The sequence below is a fragment of the Patella vulgata genome, chromosome 6 (assembly GCF_932274485.2).
Source record: "Patella vulgata chromosome 6, xgPatVulg1.2, whole genome shotgun sequence".
Classification (NCBI taxonomy): domain Eukaryota; kingdom Metazoa; phylum Mollusca; class Gastropoda; family Patellidae; genus Patella; species Patella vulgata.
Window position 1 is genome coordinate 47,354,503 of NC_065884.2, and position 20,418 is coordinate 47,374,920.

Here is a 20,418-nt window from a genome sequence, read left to right on the forward strand (position 1 = left end):
TTTTAAGCTTGTCGTGTAAATAAAGGTCTAATTAATCATTTCTGTAACATCTGAAGCCTAAATAGGCAGATTTAGCTCTTGCATAATGTATGTTTAAGTTAAGTTATCAAGCATGCCTAGAAAAATAATAAATTGAGGACCCACAGGCCTAATGAAAGACACAAACACCTCTTTGAGGTGAGGATGTGTTGGATGGGGTCTGGTATAGTTTTATAGTCTTAATAAGATGCCAGAAGAGGTAGAAAAAACAAAAAACAAAGCAAAACCTGCCCTGGGTGAAAAATTTCTGAAATTGAATTTGACATCAGGACAGATATAATATTGATGTCTGTCTGCTCATGAACCATCATATATTGGTTAATATAAACAAACACGCCTCCAGTAAATTAAAGATAGTCAATAGACAGTATGTTAAACAGACATTATTCATTTTCACCCTTATTCTTCATTCAAACAATCCCCCTTTTCACTGTCTAGTTTTTTCATAAAGAGTCGAGACCCCACTGGCGAAAGATATTACACCTTTGATATGCTTATTGTTGTGTAGCGACCTTGATGGTATTGTAGTGGCAACAATCATTATATTTGAATAGGTATACAGCAGGGATATAAGATGAAGTGAGCGGGTAGGGTTAAGCTCACACGATATTACCTATCAAGCTATCATATTGTTATCTTATGATAAGAACATTTTTTGTCTTTGTCCCTTTAAAGACTGTACTTATCACAAAGTATTAATTTACATGTTGTAAATGATATATTTTGATTAAAATTATGGTAAGCCTACAAACATATATTAGATATACAGAAATAATCATTTGTATAACACAGAATATATTTACAAACTATGGCAATCAAAATTTGATGAATTTCCATAAATCAAATTAAGCCTGTAGATTTTCTGGTGGCCATTTACTCAGAACAAAATATTTTCCATGGATACTAAAATTAAAAGCACTGAGAGCGATTATCTGAAGTGAGTGTAAATAAGGTTCAAACAATTCAAAGTCAGTAATATCTTTAGTGCAATTGAACTGAATTTTAATTGTGAAACTCTATGTAACAGTCACGGTTTTGAAACCATGTATTATTTTTGTTTTCCAGTCTGATTTATGTGAATAAAATTCATGAATCTCTATAAAACTCAATGACTGTTATTTAAAAATTGTGATGAACTAACATTTGACGAGTTCAAATAGCTAACAGATCTTTGTATTAATATACATTTAAAATAAAATATTTTTCAAATATTATATTACAGATTTTTATGTAGAGATGGATGTCAATGCCTGCTTGCTATTTTTAGAACACCTGATTTCACTTCTAAAATACCTAAAACATCTCATAACACTAGACTTAAGAATCAGTCCATGACTCAGATAAGATTAAAATGGGGTTAATTGGCTCCTTAACGTTTTGAGATTAAAATGTGGTATTTTTCATTTCAATAGTTACATGTGTGAGGAGTAGAATTTTGCATGAACAGCAGCATATTTCTGCCTACTCTTCATTGAATACCATCTACCAAGGGTATTTTTTAAGTGCACACCAAAGCATTTTTCATGCCATCAGAACAACTAGTCAAACTTTTCTTCTCAGCTCTAGACATGCGTCACCTGAGGAGAAGAACAGGGTCCAAATGACATTTCGAACCAGAGACATTCTAGTCTGGAGGCCAGGGCCCTACAGCTCAACCACTGCAGTCCCTCTCACTCAGATTACAGTAGATTCAAAATTCACCACAGTTTATTTTATTGTTTAAGTTTGACGATGCTGCTCATTTATGGAAGTAACTATGGTTTTTGTTGTTTAAAAGATAGAAATGTCTAAAGAAATTACTTCAAGTAGCGCTTTTAAGGTCGCATTACATCAAATTTTTACATGCATTTATTTCTTTTCTTAAGTATTCAGTTGACCTAAAAACTAAAAGACATACATGAAACTTATAGGTCGCAAATTCTTAACAAATTCACCAAATGATTTATCAACTTGAATGATTTCATTGAATTTCTAATAACAGGTGGTCTGACTTCAATTTCAATATACAATTTAAACTAAACACCACAGGACATACCCATGTGATCATTTTACAGTCTGCTTCAAAGAAAAGAAAAGATGTTTGACATTTCTTTAAACTGTATTGAATGAATATTAATTTGCTTTTAGTGTGATGAACTGAAATCCCTTGGTTATTTTATACATCCATAAACCACATGTGAAAAATAACTGAGAATTCGCATTTCACAATGTAAACATTAATTATTCCACACAAAATATCAGAGGTCTCTTAACAAACAAAAACTCTAGCGGATATTTGAATCTCAAGGCTTTACGCTTGTTAAATCTGACTGGAATTTATACCCGGGCAGCATAACCTTCACGCATTTGAAATTCTCAATTTGATATAAACAATTTTTAATATTACATGTATATTCAAAAGGTTTGGGAGAAATTTAATTTGAAGATATTTACCAGGGTTTTCAGCTCCTCTTCAGAATCAATATCATCAAAACTCTTTTTGTCTTTATTATCTTGAACATCACTATCTAGTGCAGAAGCTTTACTTATCTCAAAATCTTTGCTACCTTGTTCAAAAGAGACTCTTCTTGCTGGTCTATTTCTGGACTCTAAATTAAAACTACCAGAGCTTCCGAGCTGAACTAATGGTAAAGAAGTTCTTATGTTTGATTTTAGTTCTTTCTTTGGAACTGCTACATCTGATGGCACATTTCCAGAAATTGGAAGACTCCGCCTTAATGGCTCACTACGAATAAACGATGGGCTTTGCGAGATCTCATTGGTAGAAATTGGAGATGCTTTGTCCAAATAAATTTTTCTCTGATCCTCTATGGTCTGATAATTTGGAAGAGCTCTAGTATTTTCACTTTGTTGCAGGGGTGTGATATTTGCTTGCGCGTTATTACTACAATCGTTTGTGAAGATGTCTTTATTGCGAACTGGCTGACGTTTTGTATAGAGTGCATTTCTATTTGAAAGGGAATCTGACAAATTGTTGTTTTTCTTGACTTCATATTTATCCGGCAATTTTGAGATATCACTCAATTTTGGACCTGTATTATAGCTTTTGTTACTTGTTAGCCAATAATTTGATTCTGATGGTAAGCTATATTGATCTACTTTTTTGTTCATAAGTAAATTTCTTCCAGCTTCATTTTGCTTGTATGTTTGTGCTTGAGATTCTTTTGAGCCATGTCGACGAGGCGTTGTATGCAATTGTATTGATCGGAGAGTTGTGGTATCAGATTTAAGGCTTTCTGGGTGAGCTTTTGGGGAAGTTAACAGAAAGTGTGATTTTATATTACCTGTGTTATTTAACCGACTTGTAAGACGAGATGTGCTATCATATACAGGTGGTTTGTTAACGACCCTATGTTTACTTGCATCTTTCAACAATTTATCATTGCCTCGGGTAGAGTTGTCCACACGATACTGTGAACCATTATCTTTTCGATCATTGTATGTTCTGACTTTGACACCATTTCCTCTCAACACAGCTGGTGGATCTGAATATTTCTGAGGTCTGCAGTCTCTTAATGCCGCTCGAATCTTTCTTCTTTCTTGATACTCTGCACAGTTTTCAAGCTGAAAAATAATGGAACAAATAATTACAATGTAAAAACCATAAAGTCTTCTCAAATAGGAATATCGGTTTAAAAATGATTCAATTCTGTTCAGTATTTAAAAAGTTATGTTGAACTGAAATTTCATCGATCTACGCTGTTCGTTATGTAATAACCCCGCAGCCATTTTGTTGTGGGCAAACAGAAATGATAGGCCTTTTTTAAATCAGATTGAATCCAAGCTGGAAAGTTATCTAGTGTTAGTATTTTGAATGTGTTTTCTTAATTAAATGTTAAATAACCAATCTGAGTACATATTAGTGTGGATTTGATAATTTAGCGTAAAAAATGCAAATGATACATTGTTACTTTAAATTAAATTAACATATGATTCAGTCTTTAGAAGTTTTTGTCAAAGCACCAAATCACATTTGGTTAGTAACTTAATTAATTGTATACAGAATATTTATACATCATTAAAATATTTTTTGTCAAGTATGCCATTTGTCTTAACTACATCTTAAATTACAATTTATAAATATATTTATAAGTCAACATAACAATTTCTATTTAATATACTGTAAGTAAATTATCTACCAGACATTGTATACAATTGTCGAGGTATCAGATTTAGAGCCATCTGGGTGATCTTTTTGGGAAGTTAGCAAGTGTGATTTAATATTATGTGTGTAGTGTATCGTAATATGATATAGGTTATTTTATATATACTGTGGGTGGTTTAATACCAACCTGGTGTCTACTTGCATCTTTCAACTATTTATATTATCATTGCCTAGGTTTTAGTTGTCCTATTATATTATTATTATTATTATTAGAAATGGTCTCTTGATCTCTAAGTCATGACAGAGTTATTTCCCTTAAATTTTTTCCAAAGTTTCTTGCTCTTCATAAATTCTGCATGAAGCAGGTTTTTACTATTTATGGGGTGGGATCAGTGCCGGATTAAGGCTCTGCTGGCCCTAAGGCACATTTTGATAGGTGGCCTGAAAAACAGATATGTTGGGCTCATTGACAAAAGGAATTAAGTTAAATTTAGCAACAGAAAATTTATTACAAACAAATTCAGAACATTGACAGTACTGTATTTACTATAAGTAGCCTACATATTACCATTCACTTCCTTGTTAGATTACGACAAACGCGTAGATGAAGAAGGATGCAATTTATTTACATAAAAATAAAGGCAAGCATTTTTGTCACCACCTGATAATTATCCAAAAAGTTTTACTTTATTATTTTTTTTGCCTGGATTTTTGGCTGACCCTAAGGCACATGCCTTATTTGCCTTATGGTTAATCCAGCACTGGGTGGGATCAGAACCCACACTCACATTATCTGACGCAAGTCCAAAATGACATTAATGTCACCATCCCCGTAAAATGTGGGGGACACAAACCTGCCTCTACCTATAAAAGAGCATTTGCCCCCCCCCCCCCCATAAACCATAAATCTGGTCTGCCCTCTGTTTGCCCCCCAATAATTTAAAAAAATCACAGGCCAACAGTGAGGCTGATGTTCCCCATCGAAGTCCTGAAATAAATAGATGACACACATTAATAAATAGCACATGATTATCAACTATACACTAAGTTTAATCAGTCTCTATCAGATAGAATCAAAGTTATCTTGTCCCAAACATCGACCATTGAAAATCCCTCCAACCACCGCCGGCAGGCGCCGTCACTGCCTGGGACATTTTAGTTAAAGAGTACAGTGTCATGTCCACTGTTTTACCCTTATCAGTGGCCTACTGTTCTGCTCTGCTGACTGGGCTATTGAAGACGGGCATATGCCATACAGTGTGCTATGAGGGAAGTTTTGCCCAGACAGCGGCACTACAGCCTTCCCTTACGAATTCCAACTGCAAAGGGATCATTTACGTGCACACCTATCTGTCCATGGGATCTCTGTTTTTCATCCCATCTGAATGACTATAATGTTGTCGACTGCTAGGAGCCAACATTTTACTCACCGAACAACCGCGGCTGCTGCCTGACAAGGAACAGCATTCAGTCATTCGGAAGGAAACAAAAACAAAGGTCTTATATACAAGTTGACCTGGGCCCTTATTCACGAAGATCTTAAACTAAGATACAATAGAAATTTTAAGAAATACTGCAATTTGATTGGCTGACCAATATACAAATTGGATATATGCAAATTGATTTTACTGGTCAGCCAATCGAATTGCAGTATTTCTTAAAATTTCGATTGTATCTTAGTTTAAGTTTTCGTGAATAAGGGCTCTGCACATAACGAACCCTGATGGGGGGTAGACAGAAATGCCACTGTCTAGGCAAAATTTCTCTCATAGCACACAGCATCGTACATGCCAGTCTTCATCAGCCTGTTATGCATCACATGCCTTTACCTACAACAGTTTTATCTTTGCTTTCTTTACCATTACCCATTATTTAGTTGAACCCTCTTACAAATTTTCAAATCTTTATGATTGTCTAATTTGAATATTTTACTGGTATATTTATGTCTTAACTGTCAAATGGCCTCTAGTTACCCTCTAAAGAAGATTTATAAGGTCCTTGAATTAAACCTATGACTAATTGAGATAAATTACAATAGATTATCCCTACTAATTACCAAAGTGACTAATTATATATGCAAGTAACCTGTGTACTTCTTAATCAAACAATGAATGAATTTCATTAGGTCTATATCAACGCTTATCCCACTGTCACCCAATTGAAATGTTTGTGTAGTCCTTCATACAATGCATGTATAGGCCTTTATAGTATAAATCACTTTGTGTACAATTGTTAAGTTTATTAGTATAAAGCTAGATAATTTCACCTATCTAAAATAAACTATAAATATTGATAGTATATGTACCTTTATGAAGCTACGATACTTAGCTATTACTTATATCTATACCTACATATTGTATATTGGCTGTTAAAACTCTACTACCTATAGGGTACTTAAATAGAAATCAATTTATGAACTTGTGCACATTATTGAGTTTTTTATGACACATATTTTGGATTGGTTAAAGAGCTGCTAATGCTTTTATAATTAATAGCTAAATACTTCACTGTGATAAAACTGATCGCAATTGATATTATATGGAGATTGATGACATATCAAATCATTGAGATATCTCAGTAGTTTCTTCTTTTCATGCATTGTATAAATGTTCTACAACTTGTTTTAATAGGAGAGAATTTACCAGACTAAAAGCAAATTGTCAGTCCATACATATACTATTCAAAAAAAGGAGGGGATATTTGATTTTGGGGGCATAATACTAAAATATGCAAATGACTACGAAAAAAGTCACTATAGAACCTAACAGAAGAAACATTTCCAGTTACATGTGACGCCCAAACGCACCAATAGCTACCGCATGGAATGCAGGTGATGCTTGGGATCATCATGGGGGTCCAACCCAAGATTTGCACGACTCTGACTTTGAATGTTACAGTCATTGTGGCATTGAATTCCAGGGTGGAAACATCAGTTTAATTGTTTTAGTGACCAGAAAACAAATTTTGATATGCGTCGGCTTACCCAAAATGAAAGGTTACGTGCCCTTGGCATGCTACAGATCGGCACAACACAGGCGGTTGTGGCGCGGACGATGAATGTTTCTCAGTCTGTCATAAGCAGGCTATGGTCCAGATACCGTGATACACAATCTGTACAGGACAGACCACGCTCAGGTCGACCAAGGGCGACAACTCAAGCCCAGGATCGATTTATCCGTACCTTGGCCTTGAGAAATCGTGTCATCACAGCAAATCAGATCAGCGCTCGTCTTCAAACAGACACTGGTGTGAGAGTGAGTGGCCAGACGATTCGGAATCGACTGCATAGGGGTCACCTTCGCGCCCGACGTCCTCGCGTGATCCCTTGTTTGAGAGATCATCACATTCAGGCAAGACGTCGTTGGTGTAGGGATCGTCAACACTGGGATAATCGACGCTGGAGCAATGTGATGTTTTCAGATGAGTCAAGGTTCACTGTTGATTTTTTGGACAGACGTAGGAGGGTGTGGCGGCGTCCAAACGAGCGCTTCCAAGACGTTAACGTCATCAGACATGATTGATTTGGGGGTGGTTCTGTTATGGTGTGGGGAGGCATCACTGTTGCTGGAAGAACGGCTTTACATGTTGTTGCAGGGCGTGTTACAGGACAGTACTACCGGGACAACATCTTGGCAGTCCATGTTGTGCCGTTCGCACGACGTCATGGCCGCCGTTTCATCTTCCAGGATGACAACGCAAGATGTCACAGGGCCAGGATCGTTACAGGTTACCTCCAACAACAGAACATCACCACATTACCTTGGCCAGCACTGAGTCCCGACCTCTCCCCCATCGAGCATGTCTGGGACATGCTTGGACAGAGGTTACGTCAACGTCAACAACGTCCTGCCAATCTGGACCAAAATGACCTTAGACGTCTCATTAGGAGTATGCCACGTCGGATCAATGCTTGTTTGGCAAACAGAGGAGGATTTACCCGTTACTGACTTGGTTGTGATGCTGTGGTAACTTTGCTGTTTGACCCCGGGTATCATTTTACCCTTATAATGGTCAGTCTGTGCCTTACTTAGTCTAACGATCATTTGGAATAAATCGATGAATGTGAACTTCATTTCATTTTGTCATTTGTTTCTTCGTCAGTTTCATTAGGTGACTTTAATAACACTTAAAAATCAAATATCCCCTACTTTTTTTGAATAGTATATTAAAAAGTAATGTAATCTAAATATGGAGTTCTTATGAAATCAGGTAGTCACGGTCACCCAGAACTTCCTAGTCTTCAACGTATGGAGGGTCTGGGACCGTTCTCAATATTTGACGAAAAGTTCCATTGCCCATGCATAACCGGGAGATTGATTTTTTGTGTGGCTGATTATCCAGTATCTTTGGCCACGTCAAGTAAGAGTTGTGCCCCTTCCCACAATAAATCCCATAATTCTTGAATTAATATAAAGAAACATGAATCGTGACATCAAATTAAAATTAATTCAAAAAACACAGATATGGCCCTTTTACAATGAAAAACAAGCGGTTGCCATGTAATAATAATACGTTTTTTTAAATCGGATAAAAATTATGACCTTTAGGGTCCACAAGCTAAAAACGCGATTTTTCGTACAATCAGGGACCATATTTCAGGAAGTTAAGGTCCGTAATGCGCGAATATTGAAAGGAACCGAGAACTTTGGGTTATAAAATTACATTTCAAGTTTCAACAAAATCGGATAAAAATTGTGATCTCTATAGGGTCCACAACCTTGATATACCATATTTTTACGCTATTTGAGAATGAACGGCGGCCATTTTGTCTGTACATTTTGGGCCGATTTTCATGAAATTCGACCTCAGCTATTTTTAGGGTGTAACGGTGATATAATAACACATTTTTTTAAATCGGATAAAAATTATGACCTCTATTGGTTCCACAAGCTAAAAACGTGATTTTTTGTACAATCAGGGACAATAATTCAGGAAGTTACGGTCCGATATGCACGAATATCGAAATGAACCGAGATCTTTGGGTTATAAACTTACATATCAAGTTTCAACAAAATCGGATAAAAATTGTGACCTCTATAGGGTCCACAACCATGATATACCACATTTTTACGCTATTTGAGAACGTACCGCGGCCATTTTGTCTGTCAATTTTGGGACGATTTTCACGAAATTCGAACTCAGTCGTCCTTAGGGTGTAACGGTGACATAATTATACGTTTTTTTAAATCAGATAAAAATTATGACCTCTATAGGGTCCACAAGCTAAAAACGCAATTTTTCGTACAATCAGGGGCCATAATTCAGGAAGTTACAGTCCGATATGCGCGAATATCGAAAGGAACTGAGATCTTTGGGTTATAAACTTACATTTCAAATTTCAACACAATCAGATAAAAATTGTGACCTCTATAGGATTCACAAGCTTGATATACCATGTTTTTACGCTATTTGAGAACGAACGGCAGCCATTTTGTCTGTCAATTTTGGGCCGATTTTCACGAAATTCGAAGTGAGTCGTCCTTAGGGTGTAACGGTGATATAATAATACGTTTTTTTAAATCAGATATAAAATTATGACCTCTATAGGGTCCACAAGCTAAAAACGCGATTTTTCGTACAATCAGGGGCCATAATTCAGGAAGTTAAAGTCCGATATGCGCGAATATCGAAAGGAACCGAGATTTTTGGGTTATAAACTTACAATTCAAGTTTCAACAAAATCGGATAAAAATTGTGACCTCTATAGGGTCCACAAGCTAAAAACGTGATTTTTCGTACAAACAGGGGCCATAATCCATGAAGTTTCGATCCGATACATGCCAATATCGAAAGCAGCCGAGATCTTTTGGGGATAAACCTATATTTCAAGTTTCGTAAAAATCGGACAAGAATTGTGACCTGTAGAGAGTCCACAAACAAATTGTGGACGGACGGACATGGGCGACGACAATATACGTCCATATGAAAATGTGGGCGTATAAAAATTAAAAGTGTTGAATATTGAACAGGCAATGCAATCAAATGGATTTTCTGAAATGGCATTCTTAAATTAACTTCTTGGTTTAGGACTAGTTACCTCCCTTAAACCTTGTTTATGATAATGTAAAAGACAGGATAATCTAGCCAATGACTTATTATTCTCAAATGATGACAATGCATCCAGACTAATATTCGTAGAATATTTTTCTGGATGATAGAGACTAAAAATCAGGGGGACCAGATAGAAATGACAGAGTGTGTACAAAGGTGGTCTTTGATTTTTTGTTCCATCCAATTGACTAGTCAACACTTTCCTTGATGTTCCTGTAGGCGCTACCAGTGACAAAAAGGAAACAGTTTAAAATATCCCAAGATTCTTGTCTGCCCATGACAGGATTCAAAGCCAGGACATTCTAGTCAAGAATCAAGTACCCTTACCACAGTCACTTGTTGCATAAGGTATTCACATTTTTGGAAAACCTGTCAATTGGGTACATGCCGGTGTGTACTGGTTTTAAAACTTTGAAATGAAACGGTGTTTAACATCCTACTGTTCTGTACTGACTGAGCTTATGAAGACAGGCATAAACCATACAGTGTGCTGTGGGGGAAACTTTGCCAGGACAGCAAGAGTAAACTCTACTCTTATATCGCATTCCAACTGTCAAGGGTTCTTTTACGTGCCTCAGTTTTTTGTCCCATCTGAATATCTATACGTTGTCCTTTACCAGGCCCTCCATCTAACACCACTGACAAGGAGGAACCACGCCAGAAAATCCTGATGAACTTTCTCGAGCAACACAGGGATCGAACAAAAGACCTACAGGTTAGCGAGCCAACGTCTTACTCACTGGGCCACCATGACTCTCTTTTAAAATTGTTCACTATGTCTTAAATATTGGATATCAGGAGCGATATGGTAAGATAACAGCATCACTACTGATTGGAATGGAGTCAATGACCAATAATTTGTGTTTTTAATGTAGAAGTTTTAGTATCAGTTTTTGTAATACTGAGTTTAACAATGAGGAGATTGTAAATGTATATGGTTATTGACAGGTAATATGAAGATACACACATATATTTGGTGTTATAGTGGTTATTTATTTATCATTTTTAAAATTACTATGTTGGACATGTGATTCATTGCCATGCTGTTACTTTTTTGCTAGGCTATAACTTTTATAAATTTCAATATCTTATATTACTGTCTTGCCTACCCAACATTTAAGGAAAAGAAAACCAATGTGCAGATTTTAAGGAAAAGTGTAATTTAAGGATGCAACATTTTCACCTTATTGACCCTCAAGACTTTGAAGGGTGTGTAGTAAATTCATGGGAGTAAGATGAATCAGAAACAACATGACAATTCACACTGATTAATGATTGAGTTCAGTAAAAGAATGGTTCAATACATGTACCAGTGTCTAGTCTAGTCATACGAATGTTCACTTGTCCTAACAATATATTACCTGATCATCAAACTCAACCAACCATTACCTAATACTTGACAAACACACTACACACAATCAACACTAGACTACAACTCATTCATCAGCCTAAAGACATCCTCTTTATTTCCTCATTACATTAAATTTATAATCAAAGGATTAAATTAAACATGGCTACAAAGACAGACAACTTGTAGGATGCTAGCAACAGTAATATTTATACTAGCAACAGTAATATTTATACTAACATAGCAATAATTGTCATTGATATATCCAATATTTTGTGCATTGCAAGTGTGAACTTTACTGTTAAAGACGAATGGGGCAACCACCCTGACTGCAACAACCATGAACCAAGGTCAAATTCTCAAAAATTAATGTTATTTTGGCAAAATCTTTGCTCGGCTCCCTATCACGTCTTTTTTTAAGGAGTCACAAATTCTCAAATATTGTGTAATTGTTTTTAAAAAATCAAGACGCACATTATGACATGTGACTTTTGACCTGGGCACTACACACCCTTACTACACCACTGATAAAATCTGTTCAAAGAATTACAAATTTTAACTGCCTACAAATACAAACTGCAAATAAAATTCTTAGAGCAGCAAATTACCCAAATCATAAATGGGATATTGTAGGACCTTTTCTGGAAAGTGTAAAAACATCCTGCCTTTTAGAATGCTCGCCTTCAATATTTTATTGAAATACCTACTAAAAGTAACTACATGTATTAGATACTATTCCGAAACATTGCCAAGATGTAAATTCTATTACTAGCTGGAAAGCATCAAAAATTGGAAGTTTAACATAAAATCGTCACTCTGCATGTTATAGACAGGTTTATAAAGACAAATGAAAGGAAGTAGGGTTTAACATCCTACTTTTCTGCACCAATTGGGCTAATGAAAACAGGATATATAAACAAAGAATTTTAGATAGTTGGGTTGCAGAATAAAGATTTCTAAGACGATTGCACACAGAATAAAGCATTTTTATTCACCAAACTAACTGGGATTTCTCCTTGAACTCTATTCATATTTTCAATATGAGACCACAGGTTTTCAGGCCCCGCCTAATCAAACCATACCTATTCAGATTAAAACAAGCGGTTGCCATGCATGATACGCCCACATTTTGCAAGAGACGGACAGAGAACAAGCTCAAAAAAGAAGCGGTTTCTCGTACAATCAGGGGCCATAATCCAGAAAGTTACGGTCTGATATGCGTCAATAACTTCAGAAACCTAGATCTTCGGGATATAAACATATTTCAAGTTTCATCAAAATCAGATAAAAATTGTGACCTCTAGAGGGTCTACAACCTTGGTATTACATACTTTTATACTATTTGTGTACAAGGGGGCGGTAATTTTGTTGACCAGTTTCGATCCAATTTTTACGAAATTCAAACTCAACCATCATTAGGGTGTAACGGTGATATATTTAAATCGGATAAAAATTGTGACCTCCTGAGGAACCACGAGCTAAAACTGTGATTTTTCATACTAGCATAGGCCATAATTCAGGAAGTTACGATCCAATATAGTAAGGAACCAAGATCTTTGAGTTTTAAAGTTATTAAGTTTCATCAAAATCGGATCAAAATTGTGACCTCTACAGGGTCAACATTTGTCAACAACCTTGATATACCACAATTTTACACTATTCGCGTACGAGGGCCGACTATTTTGTCCGGCAGTTTTAATCAACCAACATTACGGTGTAATGTTGATATATTCAAACCTTTTTTAAATCGGGTAATAATTGTGACCTCTAGAGGAACCACAAACTAAAAAAGCGATTTTTCGTACAATCAGGGGCCATAATTCAGGATGTTACGATCCAATATTCGCGAAGATTGAAAGGAACCAACATCTTTGGGTTATAAACATGTATTTCAATATCGAAAGGAACCGAGATCTTTGGGAGATAGATCTATATTTCAATTTTCATCAAAATCAGATAAAAATTGTGACAAGTAGAGTGTCCACAAAAAAATTGTGGACAGACAGGGAGACGGCATAATACATCCACATAAAAATGTGGGCTAATAAAAAACCTTTGGTCTGTGATTAACTGAATAAATTATACAAGCAATATCAAAAAGTCTGATTATTATATCAATCATCCATCATAATGACTACCAACATTATGTTGGTAGAAACTATTGTGCTTTTTCCACTATACCAATATTCAATGACAATACAGTAAGTACACAGACTAAACCTAAGTAAAATGATTTATTTATTTATAATGACAAGAATCTTATATCGTATAAAACCACATGAAACTTTGATAACATTTATTTACTTAAAAATAAACTTGATATACATTATCATGATTTATATCATCAAAATTACATACCACACATTGCCCATGCCCCGATGTCTAGCTAATTTCTAATCACATTTTCTGGTTTAGTACAATTTATTGCAGAATTGAAATTTCATTGATCTATGCTTCTCACTATGCAATAAGCACGCTGCCATTTTGTTGTCCACAAATGTGTAATGATAGGCCCCGTTTTAAATCCAACTGAATCTAAGCCAAGACATTATATAGCATTGGTATTTTGATTTTTTCCTAACTAAAATTAAACCATCTGGATATATATAAACGTGGATTAAGCCATCAGAAATTTGACATTTTAGTGACAAATGGCAATGGCTCATCAGGACTTTAAATAATCCCTTATACTGACCTTCAATTGTACAACATTAACTATACTATTCAAAAAAAGTAGGGGATATTTGATTTTGGGAGCATAATACTAAAATATGCAAATGACTACGAAAAAAGTCACTATAGAACCTAACAGAAGAAACATTTCCAGTTACATGTGACGCCCAAACGCACCAATAGCTACCGCATGGAATGCATGTGATGCTTGGGATCATCATGGGGGTCCAACCCAAGATTTGCACGACTCTGACTTTGAATGTTACAGTCATTGTGGCATTGAATTCCAGGGTGGAAACATCAGTTTAATTGTTTTAGTGACCAGAAAACAAATTTTGATATGCGTCGGCTTACCCAAAATGAAAGGTTACGTGCCCTTGGCATGCTACAGATCGGCACAACACAGGCGGTTGTGGCGCGGACGATGAATGTTTCTCAGTCTGTCATAAGCAGGCTATGGTCCAGATACCGTGATACACAATCTGTACAGGACAGACCACGCTCAGGTCGACCAAGGGCGACAACTCAAGCCCAGGATCGATTTATCCGTATAGTGGCCTTGAGAAATCGTGTCATCACAGCAAATCAGATCAGCGCTCGTCTTCAAACAGGCACTGGTGTGAGAGTGAGTGGCCAGACGATTCGGAATCGACTGCATAGGGGTCACCTTCGCGCCCGACGTCCTCGCGTGATCCCTTGTTTGAGAGATCATCACATTCAGGCAAGACGTCGTTGGTGTAGGGATCGTCAACACTGGGATAATCGACGCTGGAGCAATGTGATGTTTTCAGATGAGTCAAGGTTCACTGTTGCAGGGTGTGTTACAGGCCAGTACTACCGGGACAACATCTTGGCAGTCCATGTTGTGCCGTTCGCACGACGTCATGGCCGCCGTTTCATCTTCCAGGATGACAACGCAAGATGTCACAGGGCCAGGATCGTTACAGGTTACCTCCAACAACAGAACATCACCACATTACCTTGGCCAGCACTGAGTCCCGACCTCTCCCCCATCGAGCATGTCTGGGACATGCTTGGACAGAGGTTACGTCAACGTCAACAACGTCCTGCCAATGTCCAAGAACTTGCTGCTGCGTTGCAACAGGAATGGGACAATCTGGACCAAAATGACCTTAGACATCTCATTAGGAGTATGCCACGTCGGATCAATGCTTGTTTGGCAAACAGAGGAGGATTTACCCGTTACTGACTTGGTTGTGATGCTGTGGTAACTTTGCTGTTTGACCCCGGGTATCATTTTACCCTTATAATGGTCAGTCTGTGCCTTACTTAGTCTAACGATCATTTGGAATAAATCGATGAATGTGAACTTCATTTCATTTTGTCATTTGTTTCTTCGTCAGTTTCATTAAGTGACTTTAATAACACTTAAAAATCAAATATCCCCTACTTTTTTTGAATAGTATAGTTTAATCTCAAAATAATCTTATAAAATATAAAAAAATTAAATGAAGGACAAATTTCTTTTTGTCAAGGCAGTGACATCCAGTGTCATTTAGATAAATGTTGCCTGTAATGCAAGTTTAATGTTGATCTAAATAAGATTTTGGTTATTACTTAAAGTAGCTAAGTCTCTAACTCAATATCATCCAAAATCTTCAACATTGAAAACATGATTTATTTGTCAAATTAAATCAACATTCATGTTGTGATCTTACAGGAAAAAGATGGGCTTTTGATATCCAATATTTAAGACAAAATAAACATTTTACCATTGGTACACGAATCATGTACCATAATGCGCTTCAGCCCCAGTTGTATCAAGAGACTCGAGGGACGAGGCTAGACACATTGCACCAAATCAAAGGGCGTATGTAGACAGGAATAACCAGCTGCTAGAAATTTGCACTCGCTTGAGACTGCTGGCTTTTTTCGCCGAACATAACTGATTTGAAATTGGAGTAAAAATGGAAACCATTGAATGTAAATCAGTTTATATACATTCATACTACATTATTATATGCATTGCGACCCACTTTTGTCAATTTCTAGGTCCCAAATGTTAGCGATTTAGCTCCTTTAATTAATCTGTCAATTTAAGAAACCGAAAGTGGGGCCAAGTATTTAGTCAAGTTAACTTATCATTTGAAAAAACTAGAAGATCAAAACACTGCAAGCCCAAATTATGACGGAAAAAAAGATAAAATTCATGTTCAACTTTTTCTCATATCATACTACATGTATTATCAGTAAAATAAAGTTCTTTGTCATTCCTCCTGAGGGTTTCCAATTCACAGTCAGATTAAAGGCTCAATACCACTCTTGTTGTTACTGAATAATATGTCCCAATCTTTATTCTGGTCAACAAATTGTACTATTTGAGAATATTTCAATTAATTGATGATACAAATTTCATCTTGACACAACTTATTTAAAAATTTGGAAAAATTCAACATATGGTTTGAAACGTCTAACGTAAACCTTTTCAAATGAAACTTCGATTTAAAAATATTTTCCAACCCTCTGGACAAGTAAAATAGGATGTAATGGATAATTTACACAACAGGTAGGACACTTAAACATCTAGTACTTAGATAGAGATATTATTTATTTTCTGGAGCTTTCAAGTCAGCAAGAGTGTTATTGTCCCTTTAAAGGGACAATCCTGATTTTAACAGTCTCAGAAATAAAAGTCTGTGTACGTATGAAATTTAAGCACCAAAATATAGAGGAATGGTGTATTTACCTTTTCTCAAAATTTCAGCTCAAAATGTTGAGTTGTTTGGACGTGAACGTCAAAACCGCTTATCCAGACATTTAACGCTTTTAAGATTTCGGGTTAATTTTTTCGTTGGGTGACCTGATAATCTACTACCGTTCCTTTAGAGGTCTACAAAGTGCATGACCCGTGTGCTGTACTTGATAATGAAAGATAAATTTCACCTACACGTAATTTTTATAAAATGAAAGTTTGGTTTTATCTAGACACCGTATAATTTGGGACATCAGTCTCCATTTCCAGGTGAAGATTGACGAGTTTAAGTTGTTTGAAAATGTATCATGTATATTGAGTTAGTTATATGGTCCTAAGGTAGAGGATTTAAAAGGCTTTTAACACAAAATTAAGCAATTTTATTCTCCAAAAAATAATCGAGATTGACCCTTTAAGCTAGTGAGGGACTTGTGTCATATGCTAAAACATGACCCTTAATTCAAACAATACACATATATAGTTACACATATTTACATACATTTATTTGGTTGCACAGTAAAGTAATTAAATTTCTTCATTTGCTATACAAGCATTTCATGCAGTCTCTTGAATATGCTGGACTCATAGCACATGCTAATTTTTCTACTAGGTTAATGTTCCAATTATTAGTCTTCTAATCAGTCATTTCTTACCTATTCCTTTTTATGCAAAAAATATATTTGCTAGCCATCCCAATCCATATTACTGTGTAATTCTCCAGGCCTCTTATTGTGTAAATCACTCTCTTTCAGTAATAATGCACATTAACGACCAGAGCAAAGATCATAAAATTACAGATAAAAACTATGTACACAAATAGTCTCAATTACATTTGTGACTAACATAGCTAATCTTTAGTGAATACTCACCATATTTATACTATATAACTATTGGGTTGCCTAATAACCATTGACTTATAGCTACTTCTGTTTGACTAGCACACAGATCAAATGATTAGCAATCTAAAGAATCATCCATCCATAAGAAATTAAACCCCTAATATTCCTATATATTAAAATCACATTATGTTTGATTTAATTGCATAAATGTGTTTAATACATGTGATGCAGTGGATAAGATTTTATTCAAATCAAAAGCTGTATTTAGTGCTATAAACTGCCAGTACAAAAGGTGAAAAGTGTGAGTAGTCAATGCACAATATAATCTTTAAGCAATTTTTAGAGCAAAATATGCTAAAATCTGAGAAATTGTCTCTGGGGCTTTGCTCAATAGACCATGAAAGAATGCTACTAAGAGCTAGACTGGAGAGGTAGAAATGTAAACAATTTCAACTGCAATACAAGTTCAAAACCAGATTTGCATAAGGTCTTTCCTGTCATTTCTAAAGACTCCTGCATTACCATAAAGCGATGCTTATTGTCAACTGGGCATTAATTCCTGTATATTTCTCTCTTGAAATAACCACAGTGAGCTAGAATTTTATACTCACAGAAAATCATTATAGTGCCGTTAATGACAATTTGGAAGTTTAAACCTTTTCAATTATCTAACTAAAAATACATTTCTCATGTGATTCAAAAAGTGCACTATTAAAATAATCCATATTATTTCAATGTTAATATATTATATTTTTATATTATTATTATTAAACAAAAATATATATTTTTACATGCCCCTGTAAAATTATAACAGTAGAACTACAGAAATCGCTTTTAAAAAACCAAAAAACAAAACACGCACTGGTATCTTTGTTGGGAGTTATTGTTCAAATTAATTATATTGCACATTTACACCTTTAAGTACATTGTAAGTTTGATTATAATATCATGTATACTATATAATATTCATGCATATTCATATAAACTTTTCAGAACTGATCCCACTATAGCCCAGGTTAGTTCAAGAAATACTGAACATGCTTTTGATAATTATTCCAATACCCTTTAATATCACATATTCAATATTGTCTACTTAACTAATTAAAATTTCAGTAAATTTACAGATACGTACATTAGTCTACTGATAAATACTTACAAGTTTTTGTAAAACTGCTTCATCTTTACCCGTATATTCTGCCATGATGACACAAATTAAAACATTATTCCTAAACTGCCAATTACCGTAACTGAAGTGTATTTCAAGACTGACATCTTTTCGTTAAGCAAATGTCAACTACCGAGAACCTCGTGTGACACCGTTACACGACCGGACAATAGATTTTATTACAAGGGGGAGCGAGGACAGGATTTATATGGCTGGTTTCGTTCATTCGTGATAATGGTTTTAAATTCATGATTAATACTTTTTTCCACAAATGGGGCAGAAAGCCAATACAATAAAATATAGATATAATAGTGACCGTTATAGAGTAATGTCATGTATTGACATTTGTTTATAGCGTCTTAGCAACAAATATTGACCCCTTCCGTAAGAATAGACTAGCCCGGCTTGCCGCATTTAACCAATGAGAAATTGTCGGTATCTTTGATGTCTTTCTGTCAACACCGCGGGAAACCAAGGTATGGGTGGAGGTGATTATTTTTTTCATAAAGATGATAACGATGAGTGCCAAGTAAACAGTGAAGCATGGAAGTGTTAGCCGACATATTAGATATCATTTCAAATACACGTGCATATTAAATTCTTAAAATTTTTCAGTTTAAAAAACTGAGTTTACACTATTGAGTATTCGCCCAGAGAATAATTATGGGGTTTAACGTCCTGCATGAAGACGGGCATAAACCCATACAGTGTGCTATGGGGGAAATTTTGCACTATCAGCAATAGAATTCCAACGGGCACTATCTTAGTTATCTTAGGCACCTTTCTTATCACTAAAAGGCCGCTCGGTGATCGAGTAGGGCATTGGCACGCTAACCTGGAGGTCCCGTGAGCGATTGCTGCATTCACTGGGATTTTCAGGTGTAGCTATAGCTCCCACTTGTCAGTGGCGTGGGAAGGGCCTGGCAAGGGACAATGTATAGTCGGTCAGATGGGACAAAAAGCCGAGGTCCTGTGTAGACACTGTCATGCATGTTAAAGAACCCTTGACTTTGACAGAATCAGCTCACTGCATGGTACAGAACACTAGGACATTAAACTATTTCATTTCATGTAATTTATCACGACAAATTTTAAATTATTCAAATCCTAATACATGGCAATGAGAATGACTGGTTTTTTTTTCAATGTTTTTGTTTTGGAATTGACGAAATGAGTTTGTGCTACTATTCTACTTCTACTGGACCATACAGTGTGTGTGAGGGAAATTTTTCCTAGACAGCGGTGCAACAACCTACTCTTGTATCAAATTCCGATTGCCCAGTCAGTGAAGAAAAGTAAGACATTAAACCCCATTTCATTTCCTCTCCTCCATTCAACTTTATTAAAAGTTGTGGGAGCATGCCCATACCGTCACCCAGGGCACAAAATAGGTTGCCAGACAATGAAACATGTCACCAAGTAGTCCATCATCTTTATGTAAATAAAACACAAAATCTATTCAACCTTTTGAGTTTCTTAGAGTGA

The 20,418-nt window shown here is 35.8% G+C and overlaps 1 protein-coding gene across 4 annotated transcripts in view; it reads right to left on the minus strand.

Moving 5' to 3' along the window:
• LOC126825078 (titin homolog) overlaps window positions 1-19,520 on the minus strand; it is a 105,880-nt gene extending 86,360 nt beyond the window's left edge. For 2 of the 4 annotated variants that reach the window (XM_050554530.2, XM_050554529.2), the window contains exons 1-2: window positions 18,925-19,515; window positions 2,473-3,603 (exon numbers count right to left, since the gene is read on the minus strand). In XM_050554530.2, coding sequence (XP_050410487.1) covers window positions 2,473-3,603; window positions 18,925-18,969 — 1,176 coding nt within the window. In that variant the 5' untranslated portion in view covers window positions 18,970-19,515. Of the gene's footprint in view, window positions 1-2,472; window positions 3,604-18,924 lie in introns of all 4 variants that reach the window. The other 2 variants (XM_050554528.2, XM_050554531.2) reach the window with 2 other exon arrangements.
• Between the last annotated feature and the right edge of the window lie 898 nt (window positions 19,521-20,418).